The 22,971-nt window shown below is 45.8% G+C and overlaps 1 protein-coding gene across 1 annotated transcript in view; it reads right to left on the bottom strand.

Annotated features, from left to right (window-relative positions):
- Nucleotides 1-2,481: 2,481 nt before the first annotated feature.
- hic2 (hypermethylated in cancer 2) overlaps nt 2,482-22,971 on the bottom strand; it is a 93,966-nt gene continuing 73,476 nt past the window's right edge. Inside the window, exon 2 of the mRNA XM_086012007.1 lies at nt 2,482-4,915. Coding sequence (XP_085868133.1) covers nt 3,211-4,884 — 1,674 coding nt within the window. The 5' untranslated portion in view covers nt 4,885-4,915 and the 3' untranslated portion in view covers nt 2,482-3,210. The remainder of the gene's footprint in view (nt 4,916-22,971) is intronic.

Raw genomic sequence — 22,971 nt, forward strand, 5'->3', positions numbered from 1 at the left:
TCCCGTAACGCAGCGCAAAAAAAAGAGGCGGCAAAACAACCCCCCCGACTGACGCACCTCACCTGGTCTGAATAAGAGCACACTAAACCAAGCAACAGTGGTGCTTGTAGGTCACGGCCGGGTCCCCACTGCGTTTCCCTGCTGCCTTAACCGAGAGCATATCAACGGCGCTGCCATCTGCCAGGTTGCCAATGTCAAGAGCACGAGACGCGCGTGGTTTTCAGTCAAGCTTTTAATGAAAAGATTGTAAAATAACAGTTTCTGATTGCTGTACATTAAGACTGTAACTTTTCTGAATGCCGAGTCCAGCATACATTTGTTTTTTTTTTATGACACATGACATTTTTTGGGCTGCAATTTAATGCAGCCCGGACCTGAATTCAAGCTTTTTTTTTTTTGCGCGAAAAAGTGACGATTTCAGAACACAAAAAAAAAAGATAAATACTGCTACCTAAAGCTACGCAGTGGCAGGACGTGGAATGCTCGCCACCCGTTAGCTTAGGATGGATGTGCATGGTGACGAGAGAAAAGAAATACATTGTATTAAATACAACAAAACATATTACATCTTTCAATGCAAAGCCAAAAAAAAGAGGGAAAAAAACAACATTGTCCAGTCTTTTTGTAAATAATGTCTTCACAGGTTATGCGGTTTATGGCTATGTGGTTAAGTCTCTGAGATACTTTTTTTTCTGAAAGAGGTCCAACATATACAGCTTTTTGCATATGGACTGAAAAATAAATGCAAACAGTGTGTACAGAATTCAAAAAAAGAAATAAATACATTCATTACTGCAAATACATATATATTGATAAAAAGAAGTCAAAAAAGTGTTAAATTTGCACCATTTTTTGTCAGAAAGAAGCATTTTGCTGAGGTCTGAGACTGTCGAAAGTTTACATGTAAACAATGAGATAAATACATAATTTTTTGAGTCACATGAGGTTCTTTTTATACTCATTAAAATGTGCTTTGGTTTAAAAATAGTTTCTTTTTTGTGAATTTGGGTATGAGCTTTTTTTTTTTTATACAACTCTGATAACTCTCAAAATAAGACAAAAACAAAAAAAACCAAAAACAAAATAAAACAAAAACAGGAACAAATGACTACAGCCTATAGTTCTATTTTATTTCTGCATGAGCTGCCTAACCTCATTCGAGGCTCTTTGTGTGTATATCTGAAAAAAGTAACCCGCCCCCCCCCCGTTCCCCCCGCCCCATCAAAATCTTAAATATGAAACTAGTGTTCTGCTTCTCATTAAAATACAGAAAATGTCTTGATACATTACGACATCGTATAAATGTAGTTGAGATTACTGCACTGTGCAGGTGCTGGACAATCCCTGAATTATGAACCTTTATTGTCACAGTTTGGAAAGTTTTTTCATTTATTTGATTTTTTTTTAATTTTTCCTTTAAATAAAAATCTATTAACTGCAATTCTACATAGCTACTTGAAAGGAAAGCTCCTGTACAATACCTTTGCTGTACACAGACATAATGTCGTACTCGTTTTAAGTGCTGAGAACGATACTGCACTCTTTTTTTCCCATTTGTTTAAGCTGTAATCACTAGTTTAGATCTTCGTTCCATCCCAACATATATATATATATATATATATAGATATATATATATATATATTAAATATATATATTTAAAACAAGAAACAAAAAAAAACGTACTTTGGGAAAATAAGGAATGACTATACCTAGACTTGCCCCAGTGTCCCTTCAGAAAAACAAATTGGAATATGACCGTGTGCCGTCCAAGTCATTTCCAGTTCCCCAAAAGTCAAATAAAATCGACTTTGTTCATTTAAGAAAGGGGTTCTTTTCCTGTGAATCCCCTCCTTCCCTAGTACCTACACTCAGTTTTACAGGGAAAAAAAATGTATTTTTCATCAGGACTCGTACAATGTTTGACTCGTTGAATTGTCAAAATGTGAAATCATTAACACACAAAACAAACAAAAAAAAACCCTAAACCAGCCCTATATATATATAATATATATATATATTTGTTAAAAAAAAAAGCTTTCTGTATCTTTGTATTAGGGCGTTTTAGGTGCTGTTCCGACAGATACTTTGTAAACTTTTTCCAACACGTTTCTCTGGAAAATTGTTCCAATCAAAGCCATCAAAATCCGCCTTTGTGTGCCCCTGATTTATTACAGTCTTTGTTTCTATGCAGCAATTGAGAATTTGGTTTTGTCAGGAATGTACAGCTAATAGACAAAAGCTCGTTTATCCTCACACTTTGCTGTCCTCACTAGAACTTCCGTACCATGCTAATAACAACTGTCGGCCCTTACTGACTAGCAGGCCTATGTAAACACCAGTTTAACCCTTTCCACGTCATGCTATTTTTTTTCATTCTTCCGTTTTCTCTTGGGTTCAGCAGCTCACCAATAAAAAGCTATTGAAAATACAAGCCCGCCCCACCTCTGCCCTCCCCGCCCCCCCCCCCAACCCTACCCGACCCGGAACTGACCATTAGAATGACTATTGCGACTTTGATGCAGCCATGACTTCAAATGGGGTATGGCTCAAAATTCAAAACACTATACACTGTTGGATAGTTTGGTCAAAGCAGATAAAACGTATAAGTCTTATCTGGTCTGGCTTGGAAAACAAAAAAAGGGTCAGCCAACATCTGGATAGAATCAATAAGCTGGGATGGACAATGTCAAAAATGGAAATACGAAACCTTAAAACTTATTGTATTATACTGTTAGAGATATCTACCCCCCTCCCATTACTCGTTGGCTAACCCTTTAATTTATCTTTCTTCTTATAAATTATCGTCGTGAAGAGGTAGCAAGCTGATAAGTCACTTCAACCAGACTTGTTTAGCAAGGGGAGAGGAGCTAAACACAGGACAAAATATAAAAGGAAATGTACCTAAGGAATTTGCAGCAAGTCCAGCCCACACCAAACTACCCCAGCTATATCCCTCGACCTTCCAGTTTAAACATTCACAAAAATTACAAGGTCCTTACTTTTTAATAAAACAAGTACCTCTAAGCTTCGAGGGATTTCTCTAACCAACTATCGGAAACTAAAGACCCCCTCCCCACCCGCCCACTCCCTCTGCCCCTTGCTCGCCCTCCAATCTTGTTAAAGAGGCAGTCCATATGACTATTTTCCTCCGTCGATGGTGGAGAAGCAGACATTCTCCCGAAAAAAAAAAATTAGGTTCGAGTCTTTGGCTTATGTCGGTGAGGTATGCATTCGCATGTGGCTTATCAGGTTACGCTGCTGCGTGAACTTGCCGCCGCAGACTTGACATTCGTAGGGCTTTTCGCCCGAGTGGACCCGCATGTGCTCCGTCAGTCGGTACTGCCTGGTGAAGCGCATGCCGCACTCCTCGCAGGCGAAAGGCTTCAGCCCCAGGTGGCTGCGCATGTGCCGCGTCATGGTGCCCCGCTGGGTGAACATTTTGCCGCAGATGTTGCAGGGGAAGGGCCGTGAGAGCCAGTGGGTCTTCTCGTGCTGCCGCAAGGTCGAGGGGTCCCTGTAGCTCTTCTCGCAGACGGAGCACTTGTACGGCCGGGAGTCGTTGGTGTAAGGCGGGTTGGGCGCGGCCAGGCTGTCCGCCTCATCCTTGATGTACAGGTCCTCCTCCGTGTGCGTCTCCACGTGGGCGTTGAGCTGCTCGGAGCTGGGGAAGCCTTTGCCGCAGGGGATGCACACGTAGAGGTTGTCGCCGTACACCACCGGCTCGAAGCCGTCCTGGCCCGGCCTGTACGGGTGGGCGCTGGGCTGCCCGCTGTCGTCCTCACTCTGGCCACTCTCGTCGCTGCATTCTTTGCCGTTTTCCTCCTCTTCCTCCTCCTTGCAGTGCATGGCGTGGTCAAAACGGTGGCTCGAATCGCGCTCCAATGACTTGACCAGCGGGCTCATAATGACGCCATTCATGACGGACGTACCCTCCTCCCTGCAGTTCACACTTTCCTGCCTGTTAAATACCTTCTCTTGCTTTATCCACCCTGTGTTGCGGCCCGAGAGGCGAAAGCTCTTGGACTGCCCGGTGTCGGCCAGGTTTTGGTTGTCAGTAATGTCATTCCTATCTGCGGACTCGCTGTTCTCCGTTTTATGAGGATTCGTGGTGTTGTCTTCAAAGGAGGCACTGTTGGTTGCAGAAACAGAGGCAGAATGTGGAGAGCCTTGGTTGCACTCACCAAGCTGCATGTCTTCCTGAGACATGTGAGGAGGGACTGAAGGGCTTTTCTTGGACAGGTCGAGGCCCAGCATTTGTTCTTGCTCCCCGCTGTTGTTGGTGCCGTTAGTATTGCTGCTTTTGCTGGTTTGGCCGTGAGAGTGAGAGTTTCCTTTGTTTGAGCTAGCGATGTACAATTCTTCTCCAGTCACCTCCACCCTATGCAGCTCCCCTGCCTGCTGCCTCTTGAGCCCCTCGGGCGACCCCGAATAGCGCGGCTGGATAACCGGAGTGGAGGAAAGTCTGTGGCCCCTCCCGAGCTTCCCGGGGTTGGGGCCCACCAGCTTCCCGTGTAACGTCTTTCCGTTGCGTTTCATCTTCTTCCTGCAAATGGCGGCTAGGTCGTGAAGCTGGAGGTAGCTGGCGGCCGTTAGGAGGGCGTTGAAATTCTGCTCGCTGGCTTGGTCAGTGACCAGGAGCTTCCCAGTGTAGATGAAATCCAGAATCTGTCGAAAGATGGTGGCGTTGACCATATCGGTGTCCAGGTTGATCAAGTTGTCATGGAGCACGAGGGACTTGAAGTACATGCTGCTCGCCGCCAGGATGTTTTTGTGGGCGCGGAACAGGGCATTTTCGACCACTATGATGACATCGCAGAAGAACCCTTTGCTTCTCTGTTGGTTTAGCTGCAGCAGCAGTTGTTTGGCGTGATTTGGGAGTTCCATTTCCACCTCGGATTCCTCAAACGTTAACCACCTAGGAAGAGGAGAGAAATAGAAAATATGTTTTAGGTGTTGAGAGAGATTTAGGTGTCCTCACACAGGAAAACAGAGTTAGCATGCAGGTACAGCAAGCAATTAGGAAGGCTAATGCCGTGCTGGCCAATACTGCAAGGGGGTTGAAGTACATAGAAACATAGAAGATAGGAGGAGTAGGCCATTCGGCCCCTCGAGCCTGTTCCGCCATTTAATGAGATCATGGCTGATCATCCAAATTCAGTACCCTGTCCCTGCTTTCTCCCCATATCCCTTGATCCCTTTAGCCTTAAGAAATATATCTAACTCCTCCTTGAATATATTTAATGAATTGGCCTCAATGGCCTTTTGTGGTAGAGAATTCCACAGGTTCACCACTCTCTGGGTGTAGAAATTCCTCCTCATCTCAGTCCTAAATGGCTTACTCCTTATCCTTAGACTGTGACCCCTGGTTCTGGACTCCCCCGCCATCGGGAACAGCCTTCCTGCATCTAGTCTGTCTAGTCCTGTTAGAATTTGACAAGAGTAAGGAAGTCTTGCTACAATTGTACAGGGCTTTGGTGAGACCACACCTGGAGTACTGTGCACAGGTTTGGTCTCCTTATCTAAGGAAGGATATACTTGTCTTGGAGGCGGTGCAACAAAGGTTCACTAGATTAATTCCTGGGATGAGGGGGTTGTAATATGAGGAGAGATTGAGCCTATACTCTCTGGAGTTTAGAAGAATGAGAGGTGATCTCATTGAAATATATAAGATTCTGAGGGGGATTGATAGGGTAGATGCTGAGAGGCTGTTTCCCCCTGGCTGGAGTGTCTAGAACTAGGGGGCACAGTCTCAGGATAAGGGGTCGGCCATTTAAGACTGAGATGAGGAGGGATTTCTTCACTCGGAGGGTTGTGAATCTTTGGAATTCTCTACCGCAGAGGGCTGTGGATTCTGAGTCGTTGAGTATATTCAAGGCTGAGATCGATAGATTTTTGGACTCCAGGGGAATCAGGGGATATGGAGATAGTGCAGGAAAGTGGAGTTGAGGCCGAAGATCAGCCATGGTCTTATTGAATGGTGGAGCAGGCTCGAGGGGCCGCATGGCCGACTCCTGCTCCTAACTTTTATGTTTAAAGGAATTACAAGGTTTTTTTTGTCATCCTTCAAATTGCTACTTGCGCCTCTCGGCTTTGCCTGATGCTTGCTGTTGGGAGGATTGCCAGGAACTAGACTATGTCAAGACCATCAAGTATGACCCAACATTGTTTTGTGTAAAAAGAATGAGAAGCACAGGATTTAACAGGTTCATGGGTCAATTGGACATTTCAAATATTGAAGCGATTTTCTTCCTGTACTTTCTGCTCGTCTCTTTACATACAAATATAAAAAAATGTCAGCTGCTGCTGGTTTGCTGTGCGAAACACAATCATTATTTTAGGTACGCAAAGTGCCCAGGATGCCTGTTCAATGGGAACACTTTCTTTGACTGGAGATTGCAATGTTTAATAAATGCCCCCGACATCTGCACCCTCAACACCTTGGGCGCTTTGTGATGTTGACGGTCCTATATACACACACGTGCAAGTTGCTGTTAGCATCGTGTGCATCACCAACCCGTTTTCCAGCCTGCATTGCACTCATTTCGGCCCCTCAAAGTCCATCAAGCGCTTTGGAAAAGAATAGGAAGGGGGCTGCACTGGGCCCTTTTCACAAGGTCACTGCGCACGAGATGGGCTAGTTTCCCCCCGGCATGGTAAACGTGCACCAATACTGGGTCGGCCGCCTCCCAATAAACAAAAACAACAGTCAGTAGGAAACCACCGGTAAAAAAATCAAAACCAATAATGACCAGGAAGGTTGGAGGGGGGGCATTTTACCGTCACTAAAATGGTGACGGATTTGGGGGCCGTCATTTCAGAAGCTCACTCCACAGTGCCACCCACTGCCCAGGGCCTGCAACTACACCATTACAGGCAAAGGATTTCCATTCCAAATGTTGACATAGGCACTTTCAAATGTTGACATAAAAGCGTGACCAGAAATTGCGACAACAGGGAGTTGAACAGGAAATACATCTATGCATCTAGTTCTGATGAAAGAAGAAGTTGCTCATTTGTTCAACTTGGCTAGTAATCTCTTAACATTGCCAGTTCCCCATGTTTTGTGTAAAATTACATTAGAAGGCTTCCCGCTAATCTTTTTTTGGAATATTTGGCATTGGGTACTTTAGATCTAGCAGTAGATTTCACAATGAGCCACTTCAAACAGAAGTTTGCTCATAAAAGTCAAGATATCCTAGCACAAGGTTCAAGCCCCACTGCAGGACTTGAGCACGTACTCCATGCTGACACTTCAGTGCAGTACCTCAATCTCTCTGCAGCCTTTTGACAGTCAACCACATCAACCTCCTCCAATGCATCTATCTCTGCCTTCGTCAAGCTCAGTGGGACTGCCTTACCTCCATCTGACTGATCTGATCGTAGCCAGAGCATCTCCAGCAATGGCTACGCGTCCCGCCCTGTATTGTTACACACACTGCCCATTTATTTCGGATTACGCCTTTTTTGTGAAGCGCTTTGGGACTTGGTTTTAATGTTGAAGGCACTGCGTGTGTGAAATTTGCAGTGGTCATTACTGAGGGAGTGCTGCATTGTTGAAGATGCCATGTTTTGAATGAGATGTCAAACCGAGATCCCACGATTAGATGGATGTAAATTAAAAAAATCCCACGGCACTTTTCGAAGAGGAGGGGAACGTTCTCCCAGTGTCCGGGCCAGCAGCCATCCCTCGACCAATACACCAAAATAAGTGAGCTCGAGGAACAGCACCTCATCTTTCGATTAGGCTCTCTACAGCCCTCTGGACTCAACATCGAGTTCAACAATTTCAGATCATAACCTCGGCCCCTATCATTTTTTTCTCTCTCACATGGCGGCTGTTGATCATTCTGCCATTCCCATTTACACCTCATCTAGACCCATCCTTTGTTTCTGAACTTGTCCCATTACCATCTCCTTTTGCCTTCCACCATCATCCCTTTTGTCTCTTAATCTCTCCTGCCTTCCATCCCATCACAGACCTTCCCTTTTGTTCTTTCCACCCCTCTCCCCTTTCCCTGCCCCTACACCTGTTCCATCTCCAACTTTTTCCAGTTCTGACGAAGGGTCATCGCCCTGAAACGTTAACTCGGTTTCTCTCTCTACAGATGCTGCCTGATCTGCTGAGTATTCTCAGCATTTTCTGTTTTTATTTCAGATTTCCAGCATCAGCAGTATTTTGTTTTTGTACCAAAATTAACTGATCATTTACTCTGTTGCTGTTTGTGGGACCTTGCAGTGTTCAAATTGGCTGCTGCCTTTCCTACATAATAGCGATGACGCTGCAAAAGTAAATCAGGGACTGTGAAGTAGTTTCGCAAGTCCTGCAGACATGAAAGGCACTTCTTTAAGTGAAGTGCTTAGAGACCTTTCTGAGAGAGGTGACGAGGTGCTTTATAAATGAATACAAGTCTTTCTTTTTATCAATGCCCAAAGCTACAAGCTGCACATAGGGGAGAAACCAGTGTGATAGTTTGAGGTGAAATATTTGAATGTTGTGTGGTAAAAAATTTTTTTCTATCTTGTAAATCAGTCCGGTGAAAGCACAGTTCAGCTTACAAACCTTATGTTGCTCAAGAAGATCAGGCACGCACATAATAGATAACCAAAAAACGAGCTGCGATTTACTCAAAATAAAAATGCTTCAAGGAACCAAAGTCTAACAAATCAAAAAAAAATCTTTTGTTTCATCTGATTTGATATTCCACTGCCAGTGAAAAGGCTCGTATTTTCATAGCATCGTTCCACGCCTCTGGAACGTTTCAAAGTGCTTCACATGCAATTAAAGTCCAGTGACTGTCACGTAGGCAAAGGTGGCAACCATTCCGTGCAGAGCAAGATCCCACGACCAACAATGAATGAGTTGACTGAGCAATTAACCTGTTTTTTTCCTTTTGTGGCGATATTGATCGGGGGGGTGGGGGGGAAAAGAGAGAAAGTTGGCCTGGAGACCGGAAATATTGAAATATAGAAAAAAAAACAGAACATGCTGGAGATACGCCGCAGGTCAGGCTGTGACAGTGGAGAGATGCTACCTGACTTGCCAAACGCTTCCACATAACCGATTTTCAGCAGCCGCAGTATTTTGCTTTCATACCAGAAATCTTGGCTCTTCCAAGATAGTGCCGTGGGATCTGACGTAAGAAAACTACTAGGCACTTGGTCTAAGCGTTAAACAAAGTTTTAATCAACTGTTTTACAACATGGGAGGTCTAGTTGTGTCCTTCACTAGTTCCTGTTAAGAATGTCCTGCGCAAGCTGGGCCCGTGCCCGAGTATTTATACTCTCCCTGGACAGCGCCACCCGCAGGCCGCTCAGTATTATTTCATAAGTCTTTCTTTCATGAATGACTGATTCAGGTCAGGATGGTTTATGGCTCCCCCCACCACCGGAACCACCAGAACAGGCTTACAATTCCATCTCTCACCAGAAGGCTGGCACCTCGAACGATGCTGCACCACCTCAGCACCATCCCAGCTGGATTCACAAGCTCAATCCACAACCTTCGGGCTCGAGGTATTACAGAGTGTTGCAGCACCCAAACAGGCCTATTCGGCCCAACTGGTCCGTCTCGGTGTTTGTGCGCCACACGAGCCTCCTCCGACCCTCACTTCATCTCACCCCCCCATCAACATATCGGAGTATGCCGAGACTAATCAAATTCCCTCCCACTCCAACACCCACCCAATACAACAGTGGCTACACTTCAAAAAGTGCTTCATTGGCTGTAAAGTGCTTTGGGGACGTCTGGTGGTTGTGAAAGGCGCTCTATAAATGCAACTCAGTCTTTCTTCTCATATTTATTTTTCCAGCAGAGTTTACTGGGATAGTAGTTAGCAGCTGATTTTCCTCTTCCTGAACAGATGATGATTGTGGGGTTGGTGGGGGGGCGGGGGACAGACCCTGCGAGACACCTTTTCAAACTGCAGTAATTATTGAGGAGCTAAAACAAAGTCATCTATTCTTCACCCTTTTAATGGTGTCAACCAAGGCTTTTTGCCGAGTCGGGCTTGCTCAGTCGCAGCTGAACATGCACACTGGTGCCGAGTATCCCGTCTGAGTTTAAGAACATTCAGAATCGGTAATTTCACCGGCTACCTTGGCACAGCGAGACAAAAAAAAAGGTTACACTTGGTGACCACCCTCTTCACGTTTCTTCACCGATGCAATCAATGAACCTTTGGGCATCATCATCAGCACCCCCCCCTTGCCCGTACCTTTGTATTCACCCTGCCTCACAAGAGGGACATCAAACACAGCACCGCAGTTTGCTGCACGCATTAAAAATGCCAAAAACATAAAAAAGAGAAAAAGCTTGCCACACATTTTGTCAGCCTAAATATGACAAGTGTCGCCTGAGGGGGAGAACGTGATTAGCGAAGGTCTAAAAAGTATTTTTTTTTTTAAATATGGAGCCCTGATGTGTTATAAAGGGATTTAGGAAGTCATTCAGAAAGCATAGGATTTTCTAAAGATTTTAAAAAATTGAGTTCCATAAGAACACACACACACACACTCTCTAAACTGAACAGCTGGAAAACAAAATGTTCAAAAAGCTTCCTCTCATCTTAATGTTGCGAATGAACACTAAAATGCACAAAGAGGCTTGAAGCACGATCCTGCCATTGACCCTCTGCCAGCACAAGCTGATCAATCAAAAGGCTTTCACGTCTTAAGCAGAACAAGCGAATCACATGATTAGACAGGGAGAGACAGGGAGCACTCTTGTCAAAACTCATTCGGTCGCCTACAAAGAATACAAAAGCAGCCCAACGATCCCTCAACACAGATCTTACAAAGTTTCACCAAACAAGGCACAGCTGAATACTTTCATCTGAATAAGTGTGTGTGTGATATATATATATATATACACATACATAAAATTATCTATGTGTATACACACATACAGACACAATATTTTATATATATATATAAGTCTGTCTGTCTTTCTGTCTGTCTTTCTATCTGTCCGGCTATACAATCAAAAGTCATAGAGCGTACCTACACATGTGTTATATCAAAAGAAAGCTTATGATTATCGAAACCTCATAAGCATATTTACTTTTTGAAATTGTTCAGGCAGTATACAAAAAACCTTCAAAATTCCACTCATTATCCACTCATTAGCATTGAGTGACGTGAAGGTTGACCAATCCTGTGACGTAATGATTGACCAATCCTACAGTTCACTCACCTGATGGTTGACCAATCAGTGCGTCACGGGTGGGTCCTAATCCTCCAGTCTCCCTAAACTTCGCTGCCATTTTTTCCATCCCCACAGGGACAGCAGCACCAAAACAAACCCCCACATTTCGGCTCCCGAGCGGCAGGTAAGTTGGGCTCACTTGGGCCGTGCCTCGCAACCGCTCGGCCCGACACACACAGCGGTCGGGGGAGCAGCAGCGGCCGCCCGTCAGCCGCGCGATCCGCGGGGGAGCTCAGCTCGGGTCCGTCTCGGCCTGACAGCCCGGCCGCGCCTCAGCCGCTAGGCCCCGCACGGCCGCTATCACAACGGCACTGGGCCTCAGGCGCTAGGCAGGGAGAGGGGAGGGAGGGAGAGAACAGCACAGGGAGACCATTAGAGGGACAGAGAGGGGGCACAGACAGGGGCACAGAGACCGCGCGGCCCAAAATTGCCCTGGCAACGCCGGGCTCCCCTGCTAGTGTATATATATATAAAAGATACCATAAAAATAAAAACTCGTGTTATATTATCACGTTTATATTATCACGTGTGCACGCCTGTTAAAAACGTAGAGATACAAATGTACACACACTTACGCAGCTTCACTTTTTCTTCCATTTCAATGCAAATCTTTTTAATACTTCAACATTGTAATGAAGTTAGTATTCACATCTCCACTGTAAGATCGTGGATTTGTTGTTTTTTTTTTAAGAATACTTACTTTACTATCTTATAATCATCAGTATCTTATCGGTAATGGATTTAAAATTGTGTGCAAGAATTAAATATAAAAGTCTGTAATGATCAACAGTTACGAATGTATAATGGGTAACCCTTTTCACACACACACACCCCAGAGGATAATGGAGTAATACAAGTCTCAATTAGTCTCTGTAAACTGCTGCTCCTGGACTGTAATGTCTTGCTTGTGCGAAGTTAAATCATTGTCTCCAATACTCGAATCATTTGGAACCAGGGTCTCGCTAGGATACTGTGAAGCACCTTGTGACTGGTGCTATATAAATGCACGTTGCTGCTGTATCTGCACAGTAATCCCGTGACTTGTACTGTACTGAATGGGGGGGGGGGGGGGGGAAAGAAAAGGTGACAAATATGCGCTCAGTTGTCAGGGTTGATAATACTGAAACACATCGATTTTTAAAAAGGGCACTGAAGGAATGGTGGCTACACTTCAAAAAGTACTTCATTGGCTGTAAAGCACTTTTGGTCATCCTGAGGTTGTGAAAGGTGCCGTAGAAACGCAAGTTTTTTTTTGATGTGGAGATGCCGGTGTTGGACTGGGGTGGACAAATGTGAGAAGTCGCACAACACCAGGTTATAGTCGAACAGCTTTATTTGAAATCACAAGCTTTCGGAGCGCTGCTCCTTCGTCAGGTGAAGTGAAGAGATGCATATAAGCACAGCATATATAGTCAGAGAATACTGCCAGATGATTACAGGTAATCTTTCTAACTGCCCTTTATCACACCTCGGCAGAGAGATAATCACAGCAATCAACGGTGTGAATGGTGTCCAAACAGGTCAGTCAGAAAAACATTACATCAAAGAACAATGAGGTGGGGTCACAAGGGGTCAAATGTTGCAGATGCTGGGATCTGTATGAAAAACATACATAGAGTTCTCTCTACACAGATGTGGCCGGACCTGCTGTGATTTCCAGCAAAAAAAATTTTTTTTTTTTTTTTTTGAATTGTTTTTTGTTTTTCATACAGACCCCAGCATCTGCAACATTTGACCCCTTGTGACCCCACCTCATTGTTCTTTGATGTAATGTTTTCCTGACTGACCTGTTTGGACACCATTCACACCTTTGATTGCTGTGATTATCTCTCTGCCGAGGTGTGATAAAGGGCAGTTAGAAAGATTACCTGTAATCATCTGGCAGTTTTCTCTGACTATATATGCTGTGTCTGTATGCTTCTCTTCACTTCACCTGACGAAGGAGCAGTGCTCCGAAACCTTGTGATTTCAAATAAAGCTGTTGGACTATAACCTGGTGTTGTGCGACTTCTCAAGTTTTTTTTTGCCGTGCTTTTTTAAAATCGGTAGCTCTCCACAAGCTATCGAGTCCTCCCCGAAGCAACCCATCGCTAAAAACTCCTTTTTACTTGTGTGTGTGTAATTATGCCCGGCATTACATTTTAGCTCGGTTATCAAGTGGAAATGGGAACTCTGTGCATCCTTGTTTAAATTGCGATTTACTTGCGTTTCCCCCCCCCCCCCCCCCAAAAAAGCACAGGCTGGTGTGGAGCATAAACACCGGAATGGACCCATTGGGCCGAATGGCCTGTTTCTGTGCTGTAAATACTGTGTATTGTGTGAAAATAATGTTACATGTTAATGTGCAGAAACCAACATGGATTACACGCTCCGCTAAAATGCATTCTCCACTCCTTTTGAAGCTGGTAATTCCTCTGCCAGATTATTTGCTATTAAGTTTGCCTGCGGTATGTTCAACCCCCCCTTGTGTCAGGCTATTAAATTAAGAAAACCTACTATCGCTTTTCTGTGGTAGTTATCATTAAGAAATTATAACTGACAGTAATTATGCATTTGAGTGCGGGCCAAAGAATGCCCAACAGCAAGTTTGGTATATTAATACTTTGAAGAGAGACATTTAAAGTTTTAATCTGGGTGTGATGAAGTCAAAGCTTTGAAATTAAAGCCTCAAAACCACTAGACGGCAGGATCAAGACGAAGGGTTTGACCCGAAACGTTGACGCTGTTTCTCTTCCCTCGATGCTGTGACCTGCTGAGTGTTTCCAGCACTTTCTGTTGTTACTTGAAAACAAGTGACTGCTCTGCAATAAAGAGAGTGGAAAAATAAAACACTCGCTATTCCACATGCACACGTGGAAGATTTTTTTGCAAAACCCATTCACTAGTCCATCCAGCCAGTCACATTGACTGGTCTGTCAAAGGGGCAGATTAGTAGTAGTGCTGGTGGACTAGCATTACTATTAATTTGCTGCCGAAACCGTTCATCCTCGTTTTCAAATCCCTCCACGGCATCGCCCCCCCACCCCTTTATCTCTGTAACCTCCTCCAGCCCTACAATCCACCGAGATCTCTGCGCTCCTCCAATTCTGGCCTCGAGCATCCCTGATTTTATTCACACCCAACATTGGCGGCCGTGCCTCGGCCCTAAGCTCTGGAATTCCCTCCTTAAATCTCTCCGCCTCTCTCTCCTCCTTTAAAATGCTCGTTAAAACCTGCCTCTTTGACCACCTGTCCCAATACCTCCTTACGTGGCACGGTGTCAAATGTCGTTTGATAATAGCTCCTGTTAAAAGCCTTGGGTCGTTTTACTACGTTAAAGGCTATTGTTGAGACGTGAACCGAAGAGGCGAATGCCAGAAGAGAGGAGAGAGTCGCCGCTCTCGACAACAAGACAGCATTCAAACAAGGATGGCGCCAAGGAGCCCCAGCAAAACTAAACTCAATGTGGGTAAAAGGGAGAATTCTCCAATGGCTGGAAGTCATACCTGATGCAGAGGAAGATGGTTGTCAGAGACCAGTCATCACAGCCCTAAGACATCACTGCAGGAGTTCCTCAGGGAGGAGTCCTTGGCCCAAGCATCTCCAGTGATTTCTTTAATGACTTTCTCTCCATAAGGTCAGGAGTGGGGCTGGATGCTGAAACTTCTCAGCTCCATTCACAACTTCTCCGATAACGAAGCAGCCCATGACAGCCTAACTTGGCAAGAACCGACCATCACAGTAAGAGAAAGCCCAGTCACCTCTCCATGACCTTCAATGGAGTCACCATCATCGAGACACCAACAACAACATCCACATCCTGGGGCTCAGCATTGACCAGAAATTGAATTGGATCAGCCACATCAACACTGCGGCTATAAGAAGGGGACAGATGCTGCGTACTCTGCGATGACTGGCTCACCTTCTGACCCCCCCTCAACACCTCTTCACCATCTACAAAGCTCAAGTCAGGAGTGTGATGGAATGCTTACCGCTCATCTGGATAGATTTGGCCGCTACAACACGCCTGAAGCACGAAACCGTCCAGGACAGAGCAGGTCGCATGACCACACCACTGGACTCCATATCCACCCGGACTGCACCGTGGCTGCAGTAAGTGTGCACTGCAGCAATTCACCAAGGTTACTCCTATTATGTCCATGTGTAATTGAGACACGGACTGCAGGAGTTGGTTATAACAGGTCTTTACTGAGTGGAGACAAACTGGAACTACTATGCAAAAGTTACTACACAGGCTTATATACAGGGGTGGTCACTACTGCTACAGCAGTATACAGGGGCTGCAGAATATAGTTCCTTCTGCAAAGTACATACACTACAACTCCGACAGCGTCTCTTCTCCACGTGCGACTTCTACCACCAAGAAGAATAAGAGCAGCAGCGCTGTAGGAACACCATCACCTTCCAAGTTTCCCATCAAACCACAAACCATCCTGACTGGAGATATACAATCGCTGGTCCTTCATCGTTGCTGGGTCAGAAGTTCTGGAATTCCCTACCCAACAAAATTGTGGGAGCACCAGGATTGCAGCGGTTCCAGGAAAAGGAGGACCACCACCACCATCGCGGGATAACAAGGGATGGGCAATAATTGTTGCTTTGCCTGCGTCGCCCGCATCCCAGGAACACATTTTAAGAAGGAAATCTCGAAGCAGCTGGCAGCAACCACCATAGGTGCACTTGCCTGATTCGCTAATGCCCGGATGCCAGCCATGCAGGGTACAAAACCCAAATCAAAGCCAGAAGGTTGTGGGTTCGAGACCCACTCCAAGACCTGAGCAAGTGCTGCATTGTTGGAGGGGCCCTTCATTTGCTCGTCCTGGATGCAAGAGATCCCACTGCACTTAACGGGGGTGGGGGGGAAAGAGTTCTGGTACCCAGGCCAACATTTATTCTTCAACCAGGACCACCCAAAAAAGCAGGTTCATCTTACGGTTTGCTGGATGTTGCTGTGCATACATTGGCCGCTGCGTTTGCCTACAAAACCAACAGCAATTGCATTTCAAAACTAATCGATTGGTCGTGAAGCGCTTTGAGACATCCTGTGGATGCAAAAAGTGCTATATAAATGCAAGTTTTTTTTAAAACAGCGTAATGGTTAATGTTTAAACTATGGGCCCAGAAATTCAGGCCCCCACTGGTAAGGATGCGCTGGGTACTCACCCGTAGGCCCAACTGAGAATACCAAGGTCAATGAAAAAGAAACGAGAAACTGTAAAGGCAGCAAAGAAGTAAAATAAAAAGGCTAACCTGATCTTTAGCTGCTAATGTGGCTGACGCCCACGATGGTACACCTTGCTGATAAGGAACAATGTAGGGCAGCGTGCAGAAGTTATAGACAATAGGTGATCGTAAACGCATTACCATGATCGCAAACGCATTACCATGATGTTTACTTAGCTGTAACCCATTCAGTAAAATGTGGCTTGCCCAGCTCGAACTGCCAGGCCAGGAAATCAAATTAAAAGTATACGTGCACAGCTCAGGATTGGTGCAGAATGTACGATGTGTTAATGCTTTCTCAATGCAGGTATAAAAATGTAGCACGCTGTATGAACAATTGCTTACTCTGTTGGATTTGTCAGACTCTTGCAGGAGTCGGTGCTGATATATCGGAGTAAGACTCCGCGGATAATAAATCGTTTGAACTCTCCAGTTGTATTCGACTCAGTGATTGCTGAACCAGACTGAGGATAAAAGAATCCGTTCTATCACAACGAAAGTGCCGGTTTCGTGCATGCACTGCGCATGCGTGGGAAACCGGAACTTCCGTTCCCCTGAAAGGGGTTGACAGGTGGAACGCGTGCGCCGGAGAGGCAGCACGTGCGCATCGAACTTACTTTTTATTTTGCAGGTTTCTCCGGGAGGCTAAGTCTCCAGCAGTAACACTTTTAAAAAGCAGGCGCAAGGTGAATTAATTAAAATTAAAACATTTTTTCCACAGGTTTATTATTTTTAAATACTTTAAAGAAAGATAAGTTTATTTTTAGCCCCGTCAGAAAATGCAATTAATTTAAATTTTGGAAAAAATTGTTTAAAATAGTTATTTCATGTAATTTATAGTTATTTTAAAAATGCGATGTTTTAAAAAAATTTATTTGAAGTTTTAGTGATGTTTTGGGGCTTATAGTATTTATAGGTTTGACAGCTTTTCTTGTCAAATTTATGAATGAAGCATTCCCTGCTACCATTGGCTCTCCATGGCCCACGTGATCCCAGGGGACGCTTCGAACTAACTGCGCCCCTGGGATACGCAAGCACTGCGCGCTGGCAGCTGGAGCAGGCCCAGGATTGGAATCCCATGCAGGCCCACAGCTCAACAGCCGGCGCGCTAGATAAGTGCAGGTCGGGGGCTTGCACCCGCGGGAAGCCCCCGACCCGAATTTCTGGGCCAATAGCTTTACAACTCCAGCAACATGAAAGGGTCAAGCATGTGCCAATAGAGTGGTGAAGATCAAGCAGTTACTGTAGCCCATTCATGGTTTTTCACACCTCTAAAGAAAGAAAGACTTGCATTTCTATAGCGCCTTTCACGACCACCGACATCCCAAAGCGCTTTACAGCCAATGAAGCACTTTTAAGTGTAGTCACTGTTGTAATGGAGGAAACACAGCAGCCAATTTGCACACGGCAAGCTCCCACAAAACAGCATTGTGATAATGACCAGGTAATCTGTTCCAGTGAAGTTGATTGAGGGACACCAGGGAGAACTATCTTGCTGTTCTTCGAAATAGTGCCATGGGATATTTTATGTCCACCTGAGAGAGTAGACGGGGCCTCGTTTTAACATCTCATCCAAAAGACGGCACCTCTGACAGTGTAGCGCTCCCTCAGTACTGCACTGGAGTTTCAGCCTGGATTTTTGTGCTCGAGTCTCTGGGGTGGGACTTGAACCCACGACCTTCTGACTCAGAGGCGAGTGTGCTGCCCACTGAGCCGCAGCAGACAAATATTACAGAACAAGGCAACAATTAACCAGCCCAAAAGATTTTTTATACTTGGGTGGCGTGAAAATAAATCACTGTCGCAGTGCGTTACGTCTATAGAAATGCGCTGCAAGAACATTGGTTTCCCAGCGGATTGTCCGGCTAAAGTGGGCGCCTCGCTTATTGCTGTCCATTGGAGTGGCTCGTGCTGCATTAATTAGTAGAATCAGGAAAGAAAACTAAAACGCCACTTTTATTTATAAGATTGCACTTCACTACCTCAAACCAGGTGGCACGACAACAGCTATTCACAGGTGCACTGGCACTTTTATGCAAACCATTGGTTCGGCCACAACTAGGGAGCACTGTGAGCAGTTTTGGGTGCTCCATTACAGAAAGGACAGTAAAGCCACAGAGAACGTACAGCATAGGTTCTATATGAAAATGCCAGGAATGGGAAACTGTAGCGATGAGAACGCTGGGGCAGAGGGACTATTTTCATCATCAACAACAACTTGTATTTATATAGCGCCTTTAATGTAGTAAAACATCTCAAGGCGCTTCACAGGAGTATTTGAAGACAAAATTTTTTATACCGATCCACATAAGGAGAAATTAGGGCAGGTGACCAAAAGCTTGGTCAAAGAGGTAGGTTTTAAGGAGCGTCTTAAAGAAGGAAAGAGAGACGGAGAGGTTTAGGCAGGGGATTCCAGTGCTTCGGGCCCAGGCAACAGAAGGCACGGCCACCAATGGTGGAGCGATTATAATCAGGGATGTTCAAGAGGGCAGAATTAGAGGAGCGCAGATATCTCGGGGGGTGGGGGGGTTATGGGGCTGAAGGAGATTACAGGGATAGGGAGGGGCGAAGCCATGGAGGGATTTGAAAACAAGGATGAGAATTTTGAAATCGAGGCTTTGCTTAACCGGGAGTCAATGTAGGTCAGCGAGCACAGGGGTGATGGGTGAACGGGAGTTGGTGCGAGTTAGGACACAGACAACCGAGTTTTGGATGACCTCAAGTTTACGGAGGGTAGAATGTGGAATGGAAGAGGAGATTTAATAGCGGTTTTGTTTCATATTACAGAGGAGCTTTGACAGGATGAATTGGGAAAGACTATTACCTCCAGTTGCCATCAAGAGATGGAGCATGAAATGCTTTGCCTCAAGGAGTGATTGAGGCAGAGATCATAGCATCTTTCAAGGGAAGTTAGCACCAAACATGTTTACAGCACAGAAGGAGGTCATTCAGCCCATCTGACTGCTTTCCAGAGCAATCCAAACATAGAAACATAGAAGATAGGAGCAGGAGTAGGCCATTCGGCCCCTCAAGCCTGTTCCGCCATTCAATGAGATCACGGCTGATCATCCAAATTCAGTACCCTGTCCCTGCTTCCGCCCCATATCCCTTGATCCCTACCAAAGCCCTCCTCGTACCCCGTATCTTCCTCTACTTCAAATATTTATTGAATTTTTCCCTTAATTGGTGCCATGGTCTCTACCCCCAACCATTCCCTGTGGATAAACATCTGAATTAGAGGAAGATGGAGCGAGCGCGGGGCAGTGGGATGAGTTTTGGATTGCTCTAGCAAAGAGCCAGCACAGACACGATGGCCCGAATGGCTTCCCTGTGTACTAACTACTGACCTGCTCCATTTGACTTTGGCCAGATCACCCCTCTTGGCAAGACCTGGTCACCCTGGGTCATCACACTGATTGTAAAGTCCGCGCCTCAATAATACACGGACTTCGGGAGAACAGTTAACAGGTACTTTACTGAACAAGAGGCAGCTTGAAACTGAAACTACAGAAGCCTGCTAGGGCCTTTTATACAGGGGTGGTCACTGCCGGTACTGCAGTCTAAGACCAGTTATTCCCTTAAAGGTACATACACAACAATTCCTCCCCTTTTAGATAAACAGTACATAACATTCATTTAACAACTAAATAATAACTAATTACAACTACAATTTTCTCAGTAATATATACATCAACTGAAATAGTCATTTATAAGTTCAGTCTTTGGGGAGGCTTCCTGATCCGGACTGGATAGCGCCTTTCTCGAGTATCCTGTTCTGGCGGTGGAGTCAATTCTGGCTCATTGTCATTGGTTGGTTCGTCAGCTTCCAATACCCCTGCATCGGAGGTAGATGCAATCTGTACTTCGGGCTCATTACCAGGTGCCCATGCTTGTGGTACAGGTTTGGCTTGTTCCTGTGACTCTAGAATCTGGTCAGCATGGCGTCTCACGATGCTCTCTCCAACGTCCACTGTGTACATTCGTGGTCCCTGCTGTGTGCATATCGTGCCTGGCTGCCATTTTTCTGTTCGGTAGTCGCGGGCCAAGACTGGTTGCCCTATCTTGAAGCTCCTGGTTGGCTTCTCATTTATGTGCTGGAACTGTTTATCCTCAACATCTCGTCTTATGTTTGGTTTGAGCAAATCCAAGCGCCATCTTAGTCTCCGGTTGAAAAACAGTACGGCTGGAGTTTGGTTGGTTACTGCATGTGTCGCATTCTGGTAAGCAAACAGGAAGTTATCCACCTTGCGTTGCAGTGGTATGTCGTCATTATACATTGCCTTTATGGCCTTTTTAAAGGTCTGAACAAACCTCTCAGCCAATCCATTTGTGGCTGGATGATATGGGGCAGATGTGTAATGTTTCACCCCATTATTCTTCAGGAACCTCCGGAAATCCTCAGACACAAACTGTGGGCCATTGTCGGAACAGATCTGTTCTGGCAACCCATTCCTGGCGAAGATGGTCCTTAGGACTGCAATAGTTTTCTCCGTGGTGGTGGAGGACATTTTAATGACCTCTGGCCATTTCGAATGGGCGTCTACAGCGATTAGAAACATTGAGTCCATAAATGGACCAGCGAAATCAATGCGTACCCGTTGCCATGGAGATGAGGGCCACTCCCATGGATGTAGCGGGGCCTGTGGTGGAGCGTTTTGGACCTTCTGGCATCCTGTGCATCTCTTGGTCATATCCTCGATTTCTTTATCGATTCCCGGCCACCACACAAACACCCTGGCTAGGCTCTTCATTTTTACCCCTCCCAGATGACCCTCGTGAAGCTCATTGAGTACTCTATCTCTCAACTTGGGTGGAATTACCACTCGGGATCCACACATCAAGGTTCCCCGGCACACCGACAGCTGTTCCCTCCTTGGCGAGAATGCTGGCAACAGTGAGTCGCCATATGCTGGCCATCCCTTCACCGTCAATTCATAGACCCGAGAGTGTGTCGGGTCATTTCGGGTTTCCTTCTCAATACTTGCACTGGTAACAGGCAAACAGTCGACTATGGTCGCACGGAATATCTCCACCGGGTCCACTGCAGGTGCTTCTTCCGCCGTAGGCAACGGTAGGCGCGACAGCCCATCAGCGTTTCCATGTTGCTTCGTACCTTTGTACTCTATGTCACACTGATGTGCCCCTAGAAAAAAAGTGACCATCTTTGCAGCCGTTGCGCCGTCATCACCGGAACGCCCTTCTTTGGGTTAAAAATTGAGACCAGGGGTTGATGATCAGTCAATAGGGTGAATTTCTGCCCGTGCAGATAGTGATTGAACTTCTTCACCCCCCACACCAGGCTGAGGGCCTCCCTGTCAATCTGGGCGCAATTACGCTCGGCTGAGGTTAGCGAGCGCGATGCAAAGGCTATTGGCCTCTCTGAACCGTCACGGAATGTGTGTGACAGCACCGCTCCAATGCCATAAGGTGACGCATCACATGCCAACCGAATCGGTAGTGTTGGGTTGTAGTAGGCCAATACTTCTTTTGAAGTGATTTGGCATTTACATTCCTGAAAGGCACGCTTACACTCATCACTCCATTTCCATGTTACACCAGTTTGAAGGAGGGCGTTCAGTGGGTGCAGAATTGTAGATAAATTCGGCAAGAACTTATGGTAGTAGTTCACCAACCCGAGAAACGACCTCAGTTGCGACACATTTTCTGGTGCTGGAGCCTTGACTACAGCCTCAATCTTGTCCGGCGACTTATGCAACCCTTCCTCATCAATCATGTGGCCACAATACGAGATTTGTCTCCTGAAGAACTCGCATTTGGGACAGTTGGCTCGTAGCCCATATTCCTGCAATCTCGTGAGCACCTGTTCCAGGTTGGCAAGGTGTTCATTGTCATTTTCGCCCGTAACCAGGATGTCGTCCAAATAACACTGGGTCCCCGGGATCCCTTGCAGGACTTGTTCCATTGCCCTCTGCCACATAGCCAGGGCCGATGCTACCCCAAATACCAGTCGATTGTACTGGTAAAGGCCTTTGTGAGTGTTTATCGTGAGGTATTTCCTAGATGCTTCTTCCACCTCCATTTGTAGATATGCTTGAGCCAGGTCAATCTTTGTAAAACGTTTCCCTCCAGATAGTGAGGCGAAAATATCTTCTATCCGCGGAAGCGGATACTGTACTGTGTGCAGGACTGGGTTCACAGTCACCTTGAAGTCCCCACAGATGCGAACCTTCCTTGGCTCCCCAGGCGTGCTGCTCAATGCTTTCTTCATTACAGGAACGATGGGTGTGGCCCACTCGCTCCAGTCCACCTTAGACAGCACCCCCGAATGCTCCAGACTCTCCAGTTCAGCTTCCACAGCTGGGCGTATCGCGTATGGTACCGGTCTGGCCTTGAAAAATTTTGGGGTTGCGTTATCCTCAATCTTTATGGTTGCCTTTACTCCTTTTAGAGTCCCAAGTCCTTGTTGGAACACCTCTTCCGCGTCAGATAGAATTTGTGACAGACGTCCAGGTGCGACGTCATCATCTTTTTTGTCAGTCACAGTTAGTGCCAGAATGGAATGCCAATCCAATTGTAGTCTTCAG

The sequence above is a fragment of the Somniosus microcephalus genome, chromosome 19 (genome assembly GCF_052327205.1).
Source record: "Somniosus microcephalus isolate GS21.2 chromosome 19, FLI_Smic_1.0, whole genome shotgun sequence".
Taxonomy (NCBI): domain Eukaryota; kingdom Metazoa; phylum Chordata; class Chondrichthyes; order Squaliformes; family Somniosidae; genus Somniosus; species Somniosus microcephalus.